The sequence below is a fragment of the Panulirus ornatus genome, chromosome 69 (assembly GCF_036320965.1).
Source record: "Panulirus ornatus isolate Po-2019 chromosome 69, ASM3632096v1, whole genome shotgun sequence".
Lineage (NCBI taxonomy): Eukaryota > Metazoa > Arthropoda > Malacostraca > Decapoda > Palinuridae > Panulirus > Panulirus ornatus.
The window spans coordinates 1,657,830-1,683,081 of record NC_092292.1 but is presented as its reverse complement, the minus strand read 5'-3'; the positions used below and the strand labels follow the sequence as shown (position 1 = coordinate 1,683,081).

The following is a 25,252-nucleotide window of genomic DNA, read 5'->3' as shown; positions in this document are numbered from 1 at the left end:
CTAAGTACAGTCTCCCAGCTAAGGAACTTACCATGTACAGTCTCCCGGCCAAGGAACTTACCATATGCAGTGTCTCGGCAAAGAAGTTTCCTAGCCAAGGTACTTTCCATGTACAGTCACCCGGCCAAGGAACTTACCATGTACAGTCTCCCGGCCCAAAAACGTACTATGTACAGTCTACCGGTCTAGTGATGTACAGATATGCAGTCTCCCAGCCCTTAAATTTACCATGTACAGTTCTGCGGCCAAAGAACTTACCACGTACAGTATCTCGACCCAGGAATCTACAATGCAGAGTCTCCCGGCAAAGGAACTTACCATACACAGTCTCTCGGCACAAGGCCTTACCATTTATAGTCTCCCAGGAACTTACCATGTACAGTTTCCCGGCCCAGGAACTTCCCATATGGAGTCTCCCAACCCCGGAACTTACCATGTTCAGCCTCACGGCCAAGGAGCTTACCATGTTCGGTCTCCCGGCCAAGAAACTTATCATATGTTATCATATGTAGTCTCTCGGTTTAGTAATTTATCATGTACAGTCTCCTGGCCCAGGAACTTTCTATATAGAGTCTTTCATCCCGGAACTTACTATGTTCAGTCTCCCGGCCAAGAAACTTATCATATGTAGTCTCTCGGCTTAGTAATTTATCATGCACAGTCTCCTGGTCCAGGAACTTTCTATATAGAGTCTCTCATCCCGGAACTTACTATGTTCAGTCTCACGGCCAAGGAGCTTACCATGTTCGGTCTCCCGGCCAAGAAACTTATCATATGTAGTCTCTCGGCTTAGTAATTTATCATGTACAGTCTCCTGGCCCAGGAACTTTCTATATAGAGTCTCTCATCCCGGAACTTACTATGTTCAGTCTCACGGCCAAGGAGCTTAACATATACAGTCTCACGGCCAAGGAAATTACAATGTACAGTCTTCTGGTCCAGAAACTTACCATCTACAGTACCCCGGCCCAGAAACCTATCATGTACAGTATCCCCGCCCAAGAACTTACCATCTGCAGTCTCCCGGCCCCAGAGCTTACCATGTGAAGTCTCGTGTCTAGGAAATTCACCATGTACAGTCTCACGGCCAAGGTACTTTCCATGTACAGTCTCCTGTACAGGAACTTACCATGTGCAGTTTCTCGGCCTAGGAACTTGCAATGTACAGTCTCCCGGCCCAGTAACTTACAATATGCAGTCTTCCCGCCCATAAACTTACCATGTAAAGTATCTTAGCCAAGAAACTTACCATGTAAAGTATCTCGGCCGAAGAACCTACCATGTACAGTCTCCCGGTCCAGGAACTTGCCATGTACCGTTTCCCGGCAAAGGAACTTACCATGTACAGTCTCCCAGTCCAGGAACGTACCATATACAGTCTCGCGACCCAGGAACTTACCATGTACAGTCTTCTGGCCCCAGAACGTACCATGTACAGTCTCCCGGATAAGGAATATACCATGTACAGTCTCGCAGCCCAAAAACTTACCATGTACAGTCTCTTCGCCCCAGAACGTACCATGTACACTCTCTCGCCCCAGGAATATACCATGAACAGTCTCCCAGTTCAGGATCTTACCATGTACAGTTTCCCGGACCAGAAACTTACCATGCACAGTTTCCCCAGCCAAGAGACTTGCCATGTACAGTCTCCCGGCCCCAAAACTTTCAATGTCCAGTCTTTCGGCCAAGGAATTTACCATGCACAGTCTCTCGGCTAAGGATCTTTCCATGTACAGTCTCCCGGCCCAGTAACTTACTATGAAAGGTCTCCCGGAGGAGGGACTTACCATGAACAGTTTTCCGGCCCAAGAACGTACCATGTACAGTCTCCCGGCCCAGTAACTTACCATATGCAGTCTCCCAGTCCTTAAACTTACCATGTACAGTTCTACGGCCAAAGAACTTAGTATGTACAGTATCTCGATCCAAGAACCTACCATGCAGAGTCTCCCGGCACAGGAACTTACCGTGCAGTCTCCCGAGATAGGGTCTTGCCATTTATAGTCTCCCAGAAAAGGCACTTACTATGAACAGTCTCCCGGCCCAGGAACCCCAAGTACAGTCTCCCGGCCTAGGAACTTACCATGCACAGTCTCTCGACCCCAGAACTTACCATGTACAGGCTTCCAGCCCCGAAACTTACCACGCACAGCCTCCCGGCCAAGGAACCTACCATGTACAGTCTCCCGGCCCAGGAACCTGCCATGTACATTCTCCCGGCCCAGGAACTTACCATGTGAAGTGTCTCGGCAACGAAATTTACCATGTAGAGTCTCAGGGCTAAGGTACTTTCTATGTACAATTTTCCGGCCCAGGAACTTACCATGTACAGTCTTCCGGCACTGGAACTTACCATGAACAGTCTCCCAGCCAAGGAACGTACCATGTACAGTGTCCTTGCCTAGGAACTTACCAAGTACAGTCTTCCAGCCCAAAAACTTACCATGTACAGTCTCCTAGCCAAGAGACTTACCATGTACAGTCTCCCGGCCCAGGAATTTATAATGCACAATTTCGCGGCCAAGGAACTTACCTTGCACAGTCTCTCGGCCCAAGATCTAACCATGCATAGTCTCCTAATGCAGGAACATACCATGTACTATCTCCTGACCAAGGAACTTCCGATATACAGTCTCCCGGCCCATGAACGTACCATGTATAGTCTCCCTGCCCATGAACGTACCATGTACAGTCTCTCAATCCAGGAACTTACCATGCACAATCTCCTGGACAAGGTACTTACCATGTACAGCCTACCAGCCAAAGAACTTACCATATAAAGTCTCTCGCCCCAGGAACTTACCATGAACAGTCCCCCGGCCCCGAAACTTACCATGTGCAGTCTCTAGGCCAAGAAATTTACCATGTACAGCTTCCCGGCCAAGGTACTTTCCATGTATAGACTCTCAGCCCAGGAACTTACCATACACAGACTCCCGGCCCAGGAACTTACCATATACAGTCTCCCTATCCAGTAACTTACCATGTACAGTCTCCCGGCCCCGGAACTTACTATGAGAAGTCTCTTGACAACGAAATTTACCATGTAGAGTCTAAGGGCCAAAGTACTTTCTATGTATAGTTTCCCGGCCCAGGAACTTACCATATACAGTCTCCCGGCCTAGGAACTTACCATGTACAGTCTCCCAGCTCAGGAATGTACCTTGTACAGTCTCCCGGCCCCGTAACTTACCATGTGCAGTCTCCCAGCCCCGGAAGTTACCATATGAAGTCTCTCGGCTAAGAAACTAACAATGTACAGTCTCCCGGCCCCGGAACTTACCATGTACAGTCTCTCGTCCAAGGAACGTACCATGTACAGTATCTCGGCCTAGGAATGTGCCATGTACAGTGTTCCGGCCTAGGAACTACCCACATACAGTCTTCCAGCTCATAAACTTATCATGCACAGTCTCCTAGCAGAGAGACTTACTATGTAAAGTCTCCCGACCGCGGGACATACAGTTTTCAGTCTCTCGGCGAAGAAATTTACCATGTACAATTTCCCGGCCAAGGAACGTACCATGTAAAGTCTCCCGGCCAAGGAACTTACATATGAAGTCTCTCGGCTAAGAAACTTACAATGTACAGTCTCACGGCCGAGGTGTTTTCCATGTACAGTCTCCCGTACAGGAACCTACTATGTACAGTCTTCCGGCCGAGGAACTTGCCGTGTACAGTCTCCCGGCCCAGTAACTTACCATAAGCAGTCTCCCAGCCCATAAACTTACCATGTACAATCCCGCGGCCAAGGAGCTTACCATGTAATGTATCTCGGCCTAGGAACCTACCGCAAGAAAGTAACCTAGTTTGAAGCTACAAGATACTCTGGGATGGAGCCTCAAATCTAAAATGAAAAAACTTACCATGTACAGTCTCCCGGGACAGGAACTTACCATGTACAGTCTCCCAGCCCAGGAACGTACCATGTATGGTCTCGCGGCCGCGGAACTTACCATGTGCAGTCTCTTGGCGCCAGAACGTGCCATGTACACTTTTCCACCCCAGGAACATACCATGTACAGTCTCCCGGCCCCGGAACTTACCATGTGCAGTCTCCCGGCCAAGGACGTATTATGTACAGTCTCCCGGCCTAAGATCTTACCATGTACAGTTTCCCGGCCCAGAAACTTACCATGCACAGCTTCCCAGCCAAGAGACTTACCATGCACAGTCTCACAGTCCCAGAACTTACAATGTAGAGTCTTTCGGCCAAGGAATTTACCATGTAAGTCTCCCGGCTAAGGAGCTTTCCATGTACAGTCTGCCGGACAAGGAACTTACCATGAACAGTCTCCCGGCCGAGGAACTTACCATGTACAATCTCCCGGCCCAGGAACGTATCATGTACAGACTCCTGACCAAGGAACTTACCAAGAACAGTCTCCCGGCCCAGGAACTTACTATGAAGAGTCTCTCTGCCCAGAAATTTATCATGTACAGTCTTCTCTCCCAGAAATGTCCCATATACAGTCTCCCAGCCAAAGAACTTACGTTGTACAGTCTCCCAGCTAAGAAACTTACCATGCACAGTCTCCTGGCCAAGGAACTTTCCATGTACAGTCTACCGGCAAGGTACTTACCATGTACAGTCTCTTGGGTCAGGAATTACCATGGACAATCTCTCATGCCAGCACTTACCATGTACAATCTCCCTGGCCAGACTTACCATGTACAGTCTCCCGGCCCAGGAACTTAGCATATACAGTCTCCGAGGCCAGGATTTACCATGTACAATCTTTGGGGCCAGGGCTTACCATGCACAGTCTCCCTAGCCAGCTTTTACCAAATACAGTCTCCTGGACAAAGACTTACCATATACAGTGTCTCGGGCCAGGACTTACCATGTACAGTCTTCCGAGCCAAGACTTGCCATGTATTCTCTCGGACCATGACTTACCATGTACAGTTCTCGGGCAAAGACTTACCATGTAAAGTCTTTCGGGCAAGGACTTACCATGTAATATACCCCTGGCAGGAGGAGCAGGATACCCAGGGTGGCTAACCAGACCTGGTTTGCCAGTGGATAGTATAGATTCTGCCAGTGGTGAGTGATGATGGGTTTCCTCATGGTGAAGGTGAAGGTGGCGCGGTCTATAAAGTAGGTATGATCCACCCGGGTTAACACTTGTGGGATCAGCATCACCCTGAAGGCGAAGATCATAGCTCTGCCGTCCTCCAGTTTGGCCAGCACCTGCCACAGACAAGCTGAATGATCACATGGGTTTGGCCAGCACTTGCCACAGACAAGCTGAATGATCACATGGGTTTGGCCAGTACCTGCCATAGACAACCAAAAATGATCACATGGATTTGCTAAGTACCTGCCACAGACAACTTAGAATGATCACATGGGTTTGGTCAGTAGCTGCTGCAGGCAACCCGAATATTCACATGGGTTTGGCCAGTATCTACCACAGACAACTTACAATGATCACATGGGTTTGACCAGTACCAGCCACTGACAACCTGAATGATCACATGGGTTTCGCCAGCACCTGCCACAGACAATCTAAATGATCCCATGGTTTTGGCCAGTACCTGCCACACACAACAATTACTGATCTAATGGATTTGGGCAGTACTTACCACAGACAACCTATAATAATTACATGGATTAGACCAGTACCTGGCATAAGCAGCCTGGATGATCACATGGGTTTGACCAGTACCTCCCACAAATAACATAAAATGATCACAAAGGTTTGACCATTACCTACCACAGAGAGTGAATGATCACATGAGTTTGGCAGTACCTGCCACAGACAACCTGAATAATCACATGAGTTTGGTCAGTACCTGCCACAGACAACATGAATGATCACATGGGTTTGGCCAGTATCTGCCAAAGACACCCTGAAAGATCACTGGGTTTTGGCCTGTCCCTGCCATAGACAACATGAATGATCACATGGGTCTAGTCAGTACCTGCCATAGACAATCTAAATAATCATATGGGTTTGGTCAGTACCTGCCAAAAACAACATAAATGATGATATGGGTTTCGCCAGTACTTGCCACAGACAACCTGAATGATCACAGGGTTTTGGCTAGTCCCTGCCATAGACAACATGAATGACCACATGGTTTTGACCAGTGCCTACCACAGACAAACTGAATGATCATGTGTGTTTAGCCAGTACCTGCCACAGACAACAGGAATAATCACATACGTTTGATCAGTACCTGCCATAGAGAACCTGAAAAAGCACTAGGGGTTTGACCAGTGCCTGCAACAGACAACCTGAATAATCACATGGGTTTGGCCAGTACCTGAAACAAACAACCTGAACAATCACATGGGTTTGCCCAGTACCTGCCACAGACAACCTGAATAATCATATGGGTTTGGTCAGTACCTGCCACAAACAAGATAAATGATCACATGGGTTTCTCCAGTACCTGCCACAGACAACCTGATTGATCACATGATTTTGGCCAATACCTACCTTAGACAACATGAATGATCACATCGGTCTGGCCAGTACCTACCACAGACAACCAAAAATGACCACATGGATTTGCCAGTGCCTGCCATTGAAAGCTTTGAATGTTCACATGGGTTTGGTCAGTAATGGCAACAGACAACCTGAATGATCACATGGGTTTGGCCAGTACCTGCCACGGACAACTTATAATGATCACATGAGTTTAACCAGTACCTGTCATAGACAACCTAAATGATCACATGGATTTGGCTAGCACCTGCCACAGACAACTTATACTGATCACATGGGTTTGATAACTACCTGCCAAGGACAACCTAAATGATCACATGGGTTTGGCCATTACCTGCCACAGACAACCTGAATAATCACATGGATTTGGCCAGTGCCTGATATAGACAACATGAATGATCATATGGTTCTGGCCAGCACCTGCCACAGACAAAATGAATGATCACATGGGTTTGGCCAGTACCTGCTATAGACAACCAAAAATGATCACATGAGTTTTGCCAGTACCTGCCAAAGGCAACCTGAATGATAACATGGTTTTGGCCAGTACCTGCTTTAGACAACATGAATGATCACATGGGTCTGGCCAGTACCTGCCATAGACAACATGAATGATCGCATGGGTTTGGCCAGCACCTACCACAGACAACCAAAAATGATCACGTGGATTTGCTCAGTACCTGCCACAGAAAACATTGAATGTTCACATGGGTTTGGTCAGTAATGGCAACAGACAACCTGAACGATCACATGGGTTTGGCCAGTACCTGCCATGGACAACTTATGCTGATCACATAGGTTTGACCAGTACCTGCCACAGACAACCTAAATGATCACATGGATTTGGCTAGCACCTGCCACAGACAACATATGCTGATCACATGGGTTTGACCGCTACCTGCCAAGGACAACCAAAATGATCACATGGTTTTGGCTATTACCTGCCACAGACAACCTGAATGATCACATGGGTTTGGCCAGTGCCTGACATAGAGAACATGAATGATCACATGGTTCTGGCCAGCACCTGCCATAGACAACATGAATGATCACATGTGTTTGGCCAGTACCAGTCATAGACAACAAAAATGATCACATGGATTTGTTCAGCACCTGCCAAAGAAAACTTTGAATGTTCACATGGGTTTGGTCAGTAATGACAACAGACAACCTGAATGATCACATGGGTTTGACCAGTACATGCCAGACTACCAAAAATGATCACATGGGTTTTTTCAGTACCTGCCACAGACAACTTAGATGATCACATGGGTTTGAAGAGAACCTTTCACAAAAAAACTGAATGATCGCATGGGTTTGGCCATTACCTGCCACAGACAACTTATACTGGTCCCATGGGTTTGACCAGTACCTGCTACGGACAACCCGAATGATCACATGGGTTTGGCCAGTACCTGGCACAGACAACATGAATGATCACATGGGTTTGGCCAGTACCTGCTATAGACAACCAAAAATGATCACATGGGTTTCGCCAGTACCTGCCAAAGACAACCTGAATGATCACATGGTTTTGGCCGGTACCTGCCTTAGACAGTATGAATGATCACATGGGTCTGGCCAGTAACTGCCACATACAACATGAATAATCTCATGGGTTTGGCCAGTACCTGCCACAGACAAGCAAAAAAGGTCACATGGATTTGCTCAGTACCTGCCGCAGAAAACTTTGAATGTTCACATGGGTTTGGTCAGTAATGGCAACAGACAACCTGAATGATCACATAGATTTGGCCAGTACATGCCAGAGACTACCAAAAATGATCACATGGGTTTTCTCAGTACCTGCCACAGACAACTTAGATTATCACATGGGTTTGAAGAGTACCTCTCACAAACAACCTGAATGATCACATGGGTTTGGCCATTATCTGCCACAGACAGCTTATACTGGTCACATGGGTTTGACCAGTACCTGCTACGGACAACCCGAATGATCACATGGTGCTTGGCCAGTACCTGGCACAGACAACATGAATGATCACATGGGTTTGGCCAGTACCTGCTATAGACAACCAAAAATGATCACATGGGTTTCGCCAGTACCTGCCAAAGACAACCTGAATGATCACATGGTTTTGGCCAGTACCTGCCTTAGACAGCATGGATGATCACATGGGTCTGGCCAGTACCTGCCACAGACAACATGAATGATCACATGGGTTTGCCCAGTACCTGCCACAGAAAACTTTGAATGTTCACATGGCTTTGGTCAGTAATGGCCACACACAACCTGAATGATCACATAGGTTTGGCCAGAACCTACCACAGACAATTGATTGTGATCACATGGGTATGACCAGTACCTGCCACGGACAACCTGAATGATCACATGGGTCTGGCCAGTACCTGCCTTAGGCAACTTATAATGATCACATGGGCTCGACTAGTACCTGCCAAGGACAACTTGAATGATCACATGGGTTTGGCCATCAACTGCAACAGACAACCTGAATGATCACATGGGTTTGGTCAGTGCCTGACAAAGATGAGTGATCACATGGATCTGGCCAGTACCTGCCATAGATAACATGAATTATCACATGGATTTGGCCAGTACTTGCCATAGTCAACCAAAATGATCTCATGGATTTTCTCAGTACCCGCCACAGACAACTTGGATGATCACATGGGTTTTTTCCAGTACGTGCAAAAGGCAACCAGAATAATCACATGTGTTTGGCCAGTACCTAACACAGACAACCTAAATGATCACATGGGTTTGGCCAGTACCTGCCAGAGACAACATGAATGATCACAAGGGTCTGGTCAGTCCCTGCCACAGACAACATGAATGATAAGATAGGTTTGGCCATTACCTGCCACACACAACCTGAATGATCACATGGCCTTGTCCAGTACCTGCCACAACCTGAAAAGTCACAAGGGTTTGGTCAGTACCTGCCACAGACAACATGAATGATTACATGGATTTAGCCAGTACCTGTCATAGACAACTTGAATGATCTCATGAGTTTGACCAGCCCCTGCCACAGAACCTGAGTGATCACATGGGTTTAGCCAGCTCCTACCGTAGACAACATTAATGATCACATGGGTTTGGCAAGTACGTGCAACAAACAACCAGAATAATCACATGTGTTTGGCCAGTACCTAACACAGACAACCTAGATGATCACATGAGTTTGGCCAGTCCCTGCCACAGACAACATGAATGATCACATGGGCCTGGTCAGTACCTGCCACGGACAGCATGAATGATCACATGGTTTTAGCCAGTACCTGTCACAGACAACTTGAATGATCTCATGAGTTTGACCAGCATCTGCCACAGACAACCTGAATGATCACATGGGTTTAGCCAGTTTTTGCCGTAGACAGCATTAATGATCACATGGGTTTGAACAGTACGTGCAACAGGCAACCAGAATAATCACATGGGTTTGGCCGGTACCAGACACAGACAACCTAACTGATCATATGGGCTTGGCCAGTACCTACCAGAGACAACATGATCATATGGGTCTGGCTAGCAACTGCCACAGACAACCTGAATGATCACATAGATTTGTCCAGTACATGCCAGAGACTACCAAAAATGATCACATGGGTTTTCTCAGTACCTGCCACAGACAACTTAGATTATCACATGGGTTTGAAGAGTACCTCTCACAAACAACCTGAATGATCACATGGGTTTGGCCATTATCTGCCACAGACAACTTATACTGGTCACATGGGTTTGACCAGTACCTGCTACGGACAACCCGAATGATCACATGGTGCTTGGCCAGTACCTGGCACAGACAACATGAATGATCACATGGGTTTGGCCAGTACCTGCTATAGACAACCAAAAATGATCACATGGGTTTCGCCAGTACCTGCCAAAGACAACCTGAATGATCACATGGTTTTGGCCAGTACCTGCCTTAGACAGCATGGATGATCACATGGGTCTGGCCAGTACCTGCCACAGACAACATGAATGATCACATGGGTTTGCCCAGTACCTGCCACAGAAAACTTTGAATGTTCACATGGCTTTGGTCAGTAATGGCCACACACAACCTGAATGATCACATAGGTTTGGCCAGAACCTACCACAGACAATTGATTGTGATCACATGGGTATGACCAGTACCTGCCACGGACAACCTGAATGATCACATGGGTCTGGCCAGTACCTGCCTTAGGCAACTTATAATGATCACATGGGCTCGACTAGTACCTGCCAAGGACAACTTGAATGATCACATGGGTTTGGCCATCAACTGCAACAGACAACCTGAATGATCACATGGGTTTGGTCAGTGCCTGACAAAGATGAGTGATCACATGGATCTGGCCAGTACCTGCCATAGATAACATGAATTATCACATGGATTTGGCCAGTACTTGCCATAGTCAACCAAAATGATCTCATGGATTTTCTCAGTACCCGCCACAGACAACTTGGATGATCACATGGGTTTTTTCCAGTACGTGCAAAAGGCAACCAGAATAATCACATGTGTTTGGCCAGTACCTAACACAGACAACCTAAATGATCACATGGGTTTGGCCAGTACCTGCCAGAGACAACATGAATGATCACAAGGGTCTGGTCAGTCCCTGCCACAGACAACATGAATGATAAGATAGGTTTGGCCATTACCTGCCACACACAACCTGAATGATCACATGGGCTTGTCCAGTACCTGCCACAACCTGAAAAGTCACAAGGGTTTGGTCAGTACCTGTCACAGACAACATGAATGATTACATGGATTTAGCCAGTACCTGTCATAGACAACTTGAATGATCTCATGAGTTTGACCAGCCCCTGCCACAGAACCTGAGTGATCACATGGGTTTAGCCAGCTCCTACCGTAGACAACATTAATGATCACATGGGTTTGGCAAGTACGTGCAACAAACAACCAGAATAATCACATGTGTTTGGCCAGTACCTAACACAGACAACCTAGATGATCACATGAGTTTGGCCAGTCCCTGCCACAGACAACATGAATGATCACATGGGCCTGGTCAGTACCTGCCACGGACAGCATGAATGATCACATGGTTTTAGCCAGTACCTGTCACAGACAACTTGAATGATCTCATGAGTTTGACCAGCATCTGCCACAGACAACCTGAATGATCACATGGGTTTAGCCAGTTTTTGCCGTAGACAGCATTAATGATCACATGGGTTTGAACAGTACGTGCAACAGGCAACCAGAATAATCACATGGGTTTGGCCGGTACCAGACACAGACAACCTAACTGATCATATGGATTTGGCCAGTACCTACCAGAGACAACATGATCATATGGGTCTGGCTAGCAACTGCCACAGACAACATGAATGATCACATGGGTTTGGCCAGTACCCGCTATAGACAACCAAAAATGATCACATGGGTCTGGCTAGCAACTACCACAGACAACATGAATGATCATATGGGTTTGGCCAGTACGTGCTATAGACAACCAAAATGATCACACAGGTTTTGCCAGTGCATGTTAAAGGCAACCTGTATGATCACATGGTTTTGGCCAGTACCTGCCGTAGACAACATGAATGATCACATGGGTCTGGCCAGTACCTGTCACAGACAACATGAATGATCACATTTGTTTGGCCAGTACCTGCGTCTATATAGACAAACAAAAATGATCACATGGATTTGCTCAGTACCTGCCCCAGAAAACTTTGAATGTTCACATGGGTTTGGTCAGTAATGGCCAAAGATAACCTGAATGATCACATGGGTTTGGCCAGAACCTGCCACAAGCAACTTATAATGATCATATGGGTTTGACCAGTACCTGCCACAGACAACGTGAATTATCACATGGGTTTGGCCAGTACATGCCATCGTCAGCCAAAAAATGATTACATGGATTTTCTCAGTACCTGCCACAGACAACTTAGGTGATCACATGGGTTTGGACAGTAACTGTCACAAACAACCTGAATGATGACAGGTTTGGCCAGTATCAGCCACAGACAACTTATACTGGTTACATGGGTTTCACCAGTACATGCCACGGACAACCCGAATGATCACATGGGTTTGGCCAGTACCTGCCACAGACAACCCAATTGATCACATGTTTTTCTCCAGTACCTGCCTTAGTCGACCAATAATGATCACATGGCTTTGGCCAGTAACTGCCAAAGACAACCTATAATAATCACATAGATTAGACAAGTATCTGACTCAAACAGCCTGAATGATCACATGGTTTTGGCAAGTAAATCCCACATAACATATAATGATTACAAAGGTTTGACCGGTACCTACCACAGACAAACTGAATGATCAATGGGTTTGGCCAGTACCTGCCACAGACAACCTGAATAATCACAGGGGTTTGGCCAGTACCCGCCACAGACAACATGAATGATCAGATGAATCTGGCCATTACTTGCCACAGACAACCTGAATGATCACATGGGTTTGTCCAGTACCTCCCACAACCTGAGAAATCACAAGGGCTTGGTCAGCACCTGCCACAGACAACATGAATGATCATATGGTTTTAGCCAGTACCTGTCACAGACAACTTGAATGATCTCATGAGTTTGAACAGCACCTGCCACAAACAACCTGAATGATCACATAGGTTTAGCCAGTTCTTGCCGTAGGCAACAATGATGATCACATGGGTTTGGCCAGTACGTGCAACAGGCAACCAGAATAATCACATGGGTTTGGCCGGTACCTGACACAGACAACCTAAATGATCACATGGGTTTGGCCCGTACCTGCCACAGACATCTTATAATGATCACATGGGTTTGACCAGTACCTGCCCGGACAACCTGAGTGATCACATGGATTTGGCCAGTACTTGGCACAGACAACTTATAATGATCACATGGGTTTGACCAGTACCTGCCAAGGACAACCTAAATGATCACATGGGTTTGGCCATTACCTGCCACAGACAACCTGAATGATCACATGAGTTTGGCCAGTGCATGCCATCGTCAGCCAAAAATGATCACATGGATTTTCTCAGTACCTGTCACAGACAACTTAAATGATCACATGGGTTTGGACAGTACCTGTCACAAACAACCTGAATGTTGACATGGGTTTGGCCCGTACCTGCCACAGACTAATTATACTGATTGCATGGGTTTCACCAGTACATGCCACGGACAAACTGAATGATCACATGGGTTTGGCCAGTACTTGCCACACATAACATAAAATGATCGCAAAGGTTTGACTATTTCCTACCATAGATGAACTGAATGATCACATGGGTTTGGCCTGTAGGTGCCACAGATAATCTGAATAACTATATGGTTTTGGCCAGTACCTGCCACAGACAACCTGAATAATCACATGGGATTGGCCAGTACCAGCCACAGACATCCTGAATGATCACATGGGTTTGGCCAGTATCTACCAAAGACAACCTGAATGATCATATGGGTTTGGCCAGTACCTGCCATAGACAACCTGAATAATCACATGGGTTTGGTCAGTACCTGCGACAAACAACAGATATGATCACATGGGTTTCGCCAGTTATCTACCACAGCCAACCTGAATGATCACATGGTTTTGGCCAGTCCCTGCCATAGACAACATGTATGATTACATGGGTCTGGCCAGTACCTGCCACAAAAAACTTAGAACGATTACATTTGTTTAGTCAGTATCTGCCACGGACAACTTGAATGATCACATGGGTTTGGACAGTACCTGCGACAGACAACTTGAATGATCACATGGGTCTACCCAGTATCTGGCAGAGACAACATAAATGATCTCATGGTTTGGCCAGTACCTGCCATAGACAACCAAAAGTGATCACATGGGTTCAGCCAGTACCTGTCACAGACAACTTATATTGATCATATGGGTTTGGTTAAGACCTGCCACAGACAACCGAAAAGATAACATGGGTTTGGTCAGTACCTCCCATAGACAACATTAATGATCCCATGGGTTTGGCCAGTACTTGCAACAGACAAACAGAATAATCACATGGTTTTGGTCAGTACATGCCATAGACAAACTGAATGATCATATGGGTCTGGCCAGTACCTGCCGTAGACAACATGGATGATCATATGGGTCTAGCCAGTACCTGCCACAGACAACCTGAATGATCACATGTATTTGTTCAGTACATGCCACAACCTGAAAAAAGCACATGGGTTTGGTCAGCACCTGCCACAACCAACATGAATGATCACATGGTTTTAATCAGTACCTGCCACAGACAACTTGAATGATCTCAGGAGTTTGACCAGTACCTGCCACAGACAGCTTGAATGATACCATGGTTTTAGCCAGTACCTGCGGTAGAAAACATTGATGATCACATGGGTTTCGCTAGTATCTGCAACAGATAATCAGAATAATCATATGGATTTGGTCAGTACCTGACACAGATAACTTGAATGATCACGTGGGATTGGCCAGTACCTGCTATAGAGAACCAAAAAGGATCACATGGATTTGCTCAGTACCTGCCATAGACAATTAGAATAATTACATTTGTTTGGTCAGTACCTGCCACACACAACCCCAATAATCACATGGGTTTGGCCAGTACCTGCTACAGACAACCTGAATGATCACATGGGTTTGGCCAGTATCTGCCACAGACAACAAATAATGATCACATGGGTTTGGCCAGTATCTATCAAAGAAAACCTGAATGATCATATGTGTTTGGCCAGTACCTGTCATAGACAACCTGAACAATCACATGGGTTTGGTAAGTACCTGCCACAAACAACATAAGTGATCACATTGATTTCGCCAGTACTTGCCACAGCCAACCTGGGTGATCACATGGTTTTGGCCAGTCCCTGTCATAGGCAACAGGAATGATCACATGGGTCTGGCCAGTACCTGCAACCGATAACATGAATGATCACATGAGTTTGGCCAGTACCTGCCACAGACAACTTAGAATGATTAAATTGGTTTGGTCAGTACCTGTCCCAGACAACCTGAATGATCACATGGGCTTAGACAGTACCTGCTACAGACAACGTGAATGATGACATGGGTCTAGCCAGTACCTGGCACAGACAATATGATTGATCACATAGGTTTGGCCAGTACCTCCATACACAACCTGAATAATCACATGAGTTTGGTCAGTGCCTACCACAGAAAACATGAGTAATCACATGGGGTTAGCCAGTACCTGAAACAGTTAACATGAATGATCACGTGGGTTTCGCCAGTACCTGCCAAAGACACCCTGAATGATCACATGGGATTGGCCAGTACCTGCCATAGACAATCTGAATAATCACATGGGTTTGGTCAGTACCTGCCAAAACAACATAGATAATAACATGGGTTTCGCCTGTACCTGCCACAGACAACCTGAATGATCACAGGGTTTTGGCCAGTCCCTGCCACTGATAACATGAATGATCAAATGGGTCTGGCCAGTACCTGCCACAGACAACATGAATGATCACTTGGTTTTGACCAGTACCTACCACAGACAAACTGAATGATCATATGGGTTTGGCCAGTACCTGCCACACACAACAGAAAAAATCACATGAGTTTGATCAGTACCTGCCAAAGACAACCTGAATGATCACATGGGCTTGGCCACTGCCTGTAACAAACAACCTGAATAATCAAATGGGTTAGCCCAGTATTTGCCCCAGACAACCTGAATAATCATATGAGTTTGGTCACTACCTGCTACAAAGAAGATAAATGATCACATGGGTTTCGTCAGTACCTGCCACAGACAACTTGAATGATCAGATGGATTTGGCCAGTACCCGCCTTAGACAACATAAATGATCACATGGGTCTGGCCAGTGCCTGCCACAGACAACATGAATGATCACATGGGTTTGGCCAGTACCTGCCATAGACAACCAAAAATGATTACATGGATTTGCTCAGTACCTGCTACAGAAAACTTTAAATGTTTACATGGGTTTTGTCAGTAATGGCCACAGGCAACCTGAATGATCACATGGGTCTGGCCAGTACCTGCCACAGACAACTTATAATGATCACATGGGTTTGGCCATTATCTGCCACAGACAACCTGAATGATCACATGGGTTTGTCCAGTGCCTGACATAGACAACATGAATGATCACATAGTTCTGGTCAGAACCTGCCACAGACAACATGAATCATCACATGGGTTTGGCCATTTCATGCCACAGACAACCAAAAATGATCACATGGATTTTCTCAGTACCTGCCACAGACAACATAGATGATCACATGGGTTTGGACAGTACATGTCACAAACAACCTGAATGATGACATTGGTTTGGCCAGTACCTGCCACAGACAATTTATACTGATCACATGGGTTTGGCCAGTACCTGCCACAGACACCCTAAACTATCACTTGGTTTTCGCCAGTACCTGCCATAGACGACCAATAATGACCACATGGTTTTGGGCAATACCTGTCAAAGACAACCTATAATAATCACATAGATTAGACAAGTATTTGACACAAAAAAAACTGAATGATCACATGGTTTTGGCGAGTAAATCCCACACATGACATAAAATGACCACAAAAGTTTGACCGGTCCCTACCAAAGACAAACTGAATGATCAATGGGTTTGGCCAGTACCTGTCACAGACAACTTGAATAATCACATGGGTTTGGCCAATACCCACCACAGACAACGTGAATGATCAGATGGGTTTGGGCATTACCTGCCACAGACAACCTGAATGATCACATGGGCTTGTCCAGTACCTGCCACAACCTGAGAAATCACAAGGGTTTGGTCAGCACCTACCACAGACAACATGAGTGATCACATGGTTTTAGCCAGTACCTGTCACAGACAACTTGAATGATCTCATGAGTTTGACCAGCGCCTACCAAAGATAACCTTAATGATCAATGGGTTTAGCCAGCTCCTGCCGTAGACAACATTAATGATCACATAGGTTTGGCCTGTACATGTAACAGATAACTAGAATAATCACATGGGTTTGGTCAGTACCTGACACAGACTACATAAATGCTCACATGAGTTTGGCCAGTACCTGCCAGAGACAACATGAATAATCACATAGGTTTGGCCAGCACCTGCTATGGACAACCAAAAGTATCTGCCACAGAGAACATAGAATGATCACATTCGCTTGGTCAGTACCTGCCACACACACAACCTGAATGATCACATGGGTTTGGCCAGCATCTGCCGCAGACAACTTAAGATGATCACATGGGTTTGACCAGTACCTGCCACAGACAACTTATAATAATTACATGGATTAGACCAATACCTGCAACAAACAGCCTGAATGATCACATTGTTTTGGCCAGTACCTACTACACATAACATAAAATGATCACAAAGGTTTGACCATTATCTACCACAGACAAAATGAATGATCACATGGGTTTGACCATTACCTACCACAGACAAAATGAATGATCAAATGGTTTTGGCTAGTACCTCCCACACATAACAAAATGATTATATAGGTTTGACCATTAACTACCACAGACAAACTGAATGATCACATGGGTTTGGCCAGTACCTGCCACAGATAATATGAATATTTATATGGTTTTGGTCGGTACCTGCCATAGACAACTAAACGTGATCACACGGGTTTCGCAAGTACCTGCCACAGACAACTTATAATGATCACATAAATTTCGTCAGGCCCTGCCACAGACAACCGGAGTGATCACAGGGGTTTGGCCAGTACATGCCAGAGACAACTTATAATGATCACATAGGTCTGATCAGGACCTGCCACAGACAACCGGAATGATCACATGGGTTTGGCCAGTACCTGCCACATACAAAATGAATGATCACATGGGTTTAGCCAGTAGATGCCAGAGACAACTTATAATGATCACATAAATTTCGTCAGGCCCTGCCACAGACAACCGGAGTGATCACAGGGGTTTGGCCAGTACATGCCAGAGACAACTTATAATGATCACATAGGTCTGATCAGGACCTGCCATAGACAACTGGAATGATCGTATGGGTTTGGCCAGTACCTGCCACATACAAAATGAATGATCACATGGGTTTAGCCAGTAGATGCCAGAGACAACTTATAATGATTACATTTGTTTGTCCAGTACCTGCCACAGAAAACCTGAATAATCATATGGTTTTGAGCGGTACCTTCCACAGACAACCTAAAGGATCACATGGTTTTGCTAGTACCTCCCACACATAACATAAAATGATCATAAAGGATTAACCATTCACTACCACAGACAAACTTATTGATGACATGGGGTTGGCTAGCACCTGATACAGATGATCTGAATGATTATATGGTTTTGGCCAGTACCTGCCATAGACAACCAAAAGTGATCACATGGGTTTGGCCAGTACCTGCCATAGACAACTTATAATGATCACATGAATTTGGTTAGGAACTACCACACACAATCGGAATGATCACATGGATTTGGTCAGTACATGCCAGAGACAACTTATAATGATCACATGGGTTTGGTCAGGACCTGCCATAGACAACTGGAATGATCGTATGGGTTTGGCTAGTACGTGCCACAGACAACATGAATGATCACATGGGTTTAGCCAGTACATGCCAGAGACAACTTATAATGATCACATTGGTTTGTCCAATATCTGCCGCACAAAACCTGAATGATCACATGGTTTTGACCAGTACCTGCCACAGACAACCTAAAGGATCACATGGTTTTGTCAGTACTTGCCACAAACAACCTATAATAATTTCATTAATTTGGCCAGAATTTGCCACAGACAACCTATAATAATCACAATGATTAGACCAGTACGTGCCACAAACAGCCTAAATGATCACATGGTATTGGCTAGAACCTCCCACACGTAAAATAAAATGATCACAAAGGTTTGACTAGTACCTACCACAGACAAACTGAATGATCATATGTGTTTGGCCGGTACCTACCACAGACAACCTGAATGATCATATGTGTTTGGCCGGTACCTACCACAGACAACCTGAATGATCATATGGGTTTAGCCGGAACCTGACACAGTCTGAAAAATTACATGGTGTTGTCAAAGTACCTGCCACGCACAAAGTGAATAATCACATGAGTTTGGTCAGTACCTGTCACAGACAAACTGAATGATTACATACGTTTGACCAGTACCTGCCAGAGATAACATATAGTAATCACATTGATTAAACAAGTACCTGTCACAAACAACCTGAATGATCACAAAGTTTTCGCCAGTACCTCCCACACATATCATAAAATGATCACAAGGATTTGACCAGTACCTACCATAGGAAACATAAATGATCATATGAGTTTGCCTAGAACCTACTACAGACAACCTGAATGATCACATGGGTTTGTAAAGTACCTGCTACAGACAACATGAATGATCACATGGGTTTGGCCAGTACCTGCCATAGATAATCTGAATAATTATATGGTTTTGGCTAGTACTTGCCACAGACAAATTGAATGATCACATGGGTTTGGCCAGTACCTGCCATAGCTAATCTGAATAATTATATGGTTTTGGCTAGTACTTGCCACAGACAAATTGAATGATCACATGGGTTTGGCCAGTACCTGCCATAGATAATCTGAATAATTATATGGTTTTGGCTAGTACTTGCCACAGACAAATTGAATGATCACATGGGTTTGGCCAGTACCTGCCATAGCTAATCTGAATAATTATATGGTTTTGGCTAGTACTTGCCACAGACAAATTGAATGATCACATGGGTTTGGCCAGAACCTGCCATAGATAATCTGAATAATTATATGGTTTTGGCCAGTACCTGCCACAGAGAAATTGAATGATCAGATGGGTTTGGACAGTACCTGCCACACATAACATGAATGATCATATGGGTTTGGCCAGTACCTGCCACAGACAACATGAATGATCACATGGGTTTTGGCCAGTACCTGCCACAGACAACTTATACTGATCACATGGGTTTGACCAGTACCAGCCACGGACAACCCGAATGATCACATGGGTTAGGCCACTACCTGCCACAGACGACCTAAATGATCACATGGTTTTGGCCAGTACCTGCCAGAGATAATGTATAATAATCACATTGATAAGACAAGCACCTGCCACAAATAGCCTGAATGATCATATGGTTTTGGCAAGTACCTGCCATAAATAGCCTGAATGATCATATGGTTTTGGCAAGTACCTTCACAACGATTTGACCAGTACCTACCACAGACAACATAAATGATCATATGGGTTTCCCAGTACCAACCACAGACAAACATTGGTTTGGCCAGCACCTGTCACAGACAAATTGAATGATCACATGGGTTTGGCCAGTACCTGCCACAGATAATCTGAATGATTATATGGTTTTGGCCACTACCTGCCACTAAGAAACTGAATGATCAGTTGGGCTTGGACTGTACCTGCCACACAAAACATGAATAATCACATGAGTTTGATCAGTACCTGCCACAGACAACCTAAATGATCAAATGGGTTTGACCAGTACCTGCCACGGGCAACCTGAATGATCACATGGGTTTGGCCAGTACCTGCCTCAGACAACCTAAATGATGACATGGTTTTGGCCAGTACCTGCACAGACAACCTAAATGATCACATGGTTATGGCCAGTACCTGCCACAGACAACATGAATGATCACATAGGGTTGGCCAGTACAGTCTATAGACTCAGACAAAAAATAGTAATCAAATGGCTTTGGCCAGTACCTGCCACAGACAATCTGAATAATCATATGGGTTTGGTCAGTACCTGCCACAAAGAAGATAAATGATCACATGGGTTTAATCAGTACATGCCAGAGACAACTTATAATGATCATATGCTTTTGGCCAGTACCTGCCATAAATAGCAAACAATGATCAAATGGGTTCAGCCAGTACCTGCCAGAAGCAACAAAAAATGTTCACATGAGTTTGGCTAGTATCTGCCACAGACAACCTATAATAATAACATTGATTAGACCAGTACCTGCCACAAACAGCCTGAATGATCACAAGGTTTTGGCCAGTACCTCTCACACATAACATAAAATGATCACAAACGTTTGACCATTGCCTACCACAGACAAATTGAATGATCGCATGGGTTTGGCCCGTAACTGCCTAACAAAACATGGATGATCACATGGGTTTGGCTCGTATCTTCCACAGATAACTTACAATGGTCACATGGGTTTGACCACTACCTGCCACAGACAACCTTAATGATCACATGGTTTTGACCAGTACCTGCCACAGACAACCCAAATGATCACATGGGTTTCGCCAGTACCTACCACAGACAACCTATATAATCACATGGTTTTGGCCAGTACCTGCCACAGACAACGCAAATGATCACATGGGTTTGGCCAGTACCTGCCACACACATGAATGTTCACATGAGTTTAGCCAGTACCTGCCACAGGCAACCTGAATAATCACATGGGATTGGCCAGTACTGCCACAGGCAACCTGAATGATTACATGGGTTTGGCCAGTACCTGCCACAACCAGAAAAATCACATGGGTTTGTTCAGCACTTGCCACAGACAACATGAATGCTCTCATGAGTCTGACCAGTATGAGCCACAGACAACATTAATGATCACATGGGTTTCGCCAGTACCTGCAACAGACAACCAGAATAATCACATGGGTTTGGCCAGTACCTGACACAAACAACCTATGTGATCATACGGGTTTGGTCAGTATCTGCCATAGACAACATGAATGATCACATAGGTCTGGCCAGTACCTGCCATAGACAACATGAATGATCACATGGGCTTGGCCATTACCTGCTATAGACAACCAAAAATTATCACATGGAGTTGATCAGTACCTGCCACAGACAACTTAGAATGATCACATTCGTTTGGCCAGTAGCAGCCACACACAACCTGAATGATCACATGGGTTTCGCCAGGGTCTGCCACAGAAAACTTATAAAGATCACATGGGTATGACCAGTACCTGCCAAGGACAACCTGAATGATCACATTGTTTGGCCAGTATCTGCCACAGACAACTTATAATGATCTCATGGGTTTGACCAGTATTCGCCACAGACAACTTATAATGATCACATGGGTTTGGCCAGCACCTGCCACAGACAACTTGTAATGATCACATGGGTTTGACCAGTACCTGCCACGGACAACCTGAATGATCACATGGGTTTGGTCAGTATATGTCACAGACAACTTATAATGATCACATGGGTTTGACCAGTATCTGCCAAAAACAACCTATAATGATCACATGTGTTTGGCCAGCACCTGCCACAGACAACTTATGATAATCACATGGGTTTGACCAGTACCTGCCACGGACAACATGAATGATCACACGGGCTTGGTTAGTACCTGTCACAGACAATCTAAATGATCATATGGTTCTGTCCAGTACCTGCCACAGACAGCAGATAATGATCACTTGGGTTTGGCCACTTCCTGCCGCAGAAAACCTATAATAATCACATGGATTAGACCAGTACCTGACACAAATAGCCTGAATGATCAGATGATTTTGGCCAGTACCTCTCACACATAACGAAAGATAATCACAAAGGTTTTTGACCATTACCTACCACAGACAAATTAAATGATCACCATGCTTTGACCAGTACCTATCACACATTACAAAAAATTATCATAAAGGTTTGACCTTTACTTACCACAGACAAACTGAAAGATCACATTGGTTTGGTCAGTACCCGCCGCAGATAATCTGAAAAATTACCTACCACAGACAACCTGGGTGATCACATGCGTTTGGCCAGTGCCTGCCACAGACAACCTGAATGATCACATGGGTTTGGCCAGTACCTGACAAAATCAACATGAATGATCACATGGGTTTCGCCAGTACCTCCCACGGGCAACCTGAATGATAAGAGGGTTTTGGTCATTCCCTGCTATAGACAACATGAATGATCACATGGGTGTGGATAGTACCTGCCACAGACAACATGAACGATCACATGAGTTTGGCCAGTACCTGCCATTCACAACCAAAAATGATCACATGGGTTTGCTCAGTACATGCCACAGACAACATGAATGATCACATGGGTTTGGCCAGTACCAGCCATAGACAACCAAACGTGATCACATGGGTTTGGCAAGAACCTCCCACAGAGAACTTATAATGATCACTTTTGTTTGGTCAAGACCTGCCACAGACAACCGGAATGATCACATGGGTTTAGCCAGTACCGGCCACAGACAACATGAATGATCACATGAGTCTGGCCAGTACCTGCCACAGACAACATGAATGATTACATGGGTTTCGCCAGTACCTGCCATAGACAACCAAAAGGGGTCACATTTGTTTGGCCAGTTTCTGCCACAGACAACGTATAATGATCACTTGGGTTTCGTCAGTACCTGCCACAGACAATCGGAATGACCACATGGGTTTGGCCAGTACCTGCCGCAGACAACCTATAATAAGTACATGGATTTGACCAGTATTTGCCACAGACAACCTATAATAAACACATTGATTAGACCAGTATCTGCCATAAACAGCCTGAATGATCACATTGTTTTGGCTAGAACCTCCCACACGTAAAATAAAATGATCACAAAGGTTTGACTAATGCCTACCACAGACAAACTGAATGATCACATGGGTTTGGTCAGTACCTGACACAGTCTGAAAGATCACATGGTTTTGGCAAAGTACCTGCCACACACAAACTGAATGATCACATGAGTTTGGTCAGTATATGCCACAGACAACCTGAATTATCACATGTATTTGATCAGTACCTGCTACACAAAACATGAAAGATCACATGGGTTTTTCGAGCACCTTCCACAGACAACATGAATGATCGCATGGGTTCAGCCAATACCTGCCAAAGACAACATAAATTATCACATGGTCAGTACCTCCCACAGACAACTTGAATGATCACATGGATTTAGCCAATACCTGCCACAGACAAATATAATAATCACTTTGGTTTGGTTAGCACCTCCCACAAACAACCTGAATGATCACATGGGTTTGATCAGTACCTGGCACAGACGACCTGAATGATCAAATGAGTTTGGCTAGTCCCTGCCACAGACAACCTGAATGATCACATGGATTTGGCCAGTACCTGCCACAGACATTCTGTATGATCACATGGGTTTGGCCAGTACCTGCCACAGGCAACATGAATGATAAAATGGTCTTCACTTGTACCTGCCACAGACAACCTGAATGATCACATGAGTTTGACCAGGACCTGCGAAGACAATCTAAATAATCACATTGATTTGGCCAGTACCTGCCACAGACGACCTGAATGATCACATGGGTTTGACCAATACCTGCCACAGACAGTCTATATGATCACTTGGATTTGGTCAATAAGACAGGCAACCTGGATGATCACATGGCTTTTGCCAATGCCTGCCACAGACAACCTGAATGATCACATGGGTTTGGACAGTAATTGCTACAGACAATCTATATGATCTCATGGCTTTGGCCAGTGCCTGCCACAGACAGCATGAATGACAAAAGGGTTTTGGCCAGTATATGCCACAGACAATATGTATCATCACATGGGTTCCAGTACCACAGACAACCTGAATGATAACATCGGTTTGGCCAGTACCTGCCACAGACAGTCTGTATGATCACATGGCTTTAGTCAGCACCTGCCACAGGCAACATGAATGATTACATGGTTTTCTCCAGTATCTGCTACAGATGCCACAGACAACTTGAATGATCACATGGGTTTTTCCAGTACCTGCCACGGACAACCTTAATGATCACATAGGTTTGCACAGAACCTGCCACAGGTAACCTGAATTGTCACATACATTTGGC

General features: G+C 45.3%; 1 protein-coding gene across 1 annotated transcript in view; it reads right to left on the bottom strand.

Annotated features, from left to right (window-relative positions):
- Nucleotides 1-25,252, bottom strand: part of LOC139747604 (ionotropic receptor 93a-like) — a 111,668-nt gene that overhangs the window by 58,478 nt on the left and 27,938 nt on the right. The window contains exon 8 of the mRNA XM_071660078.1: nucleotides 4,961-5,197. Coding sequence (XP_071516179.1) covers nucleotides 4,961-5,197 — 237 coding nt within the window. The remainder of the gene's footprint in view (nucleotides 1-4,960; nucleotides 5,198-25,252) is intronic.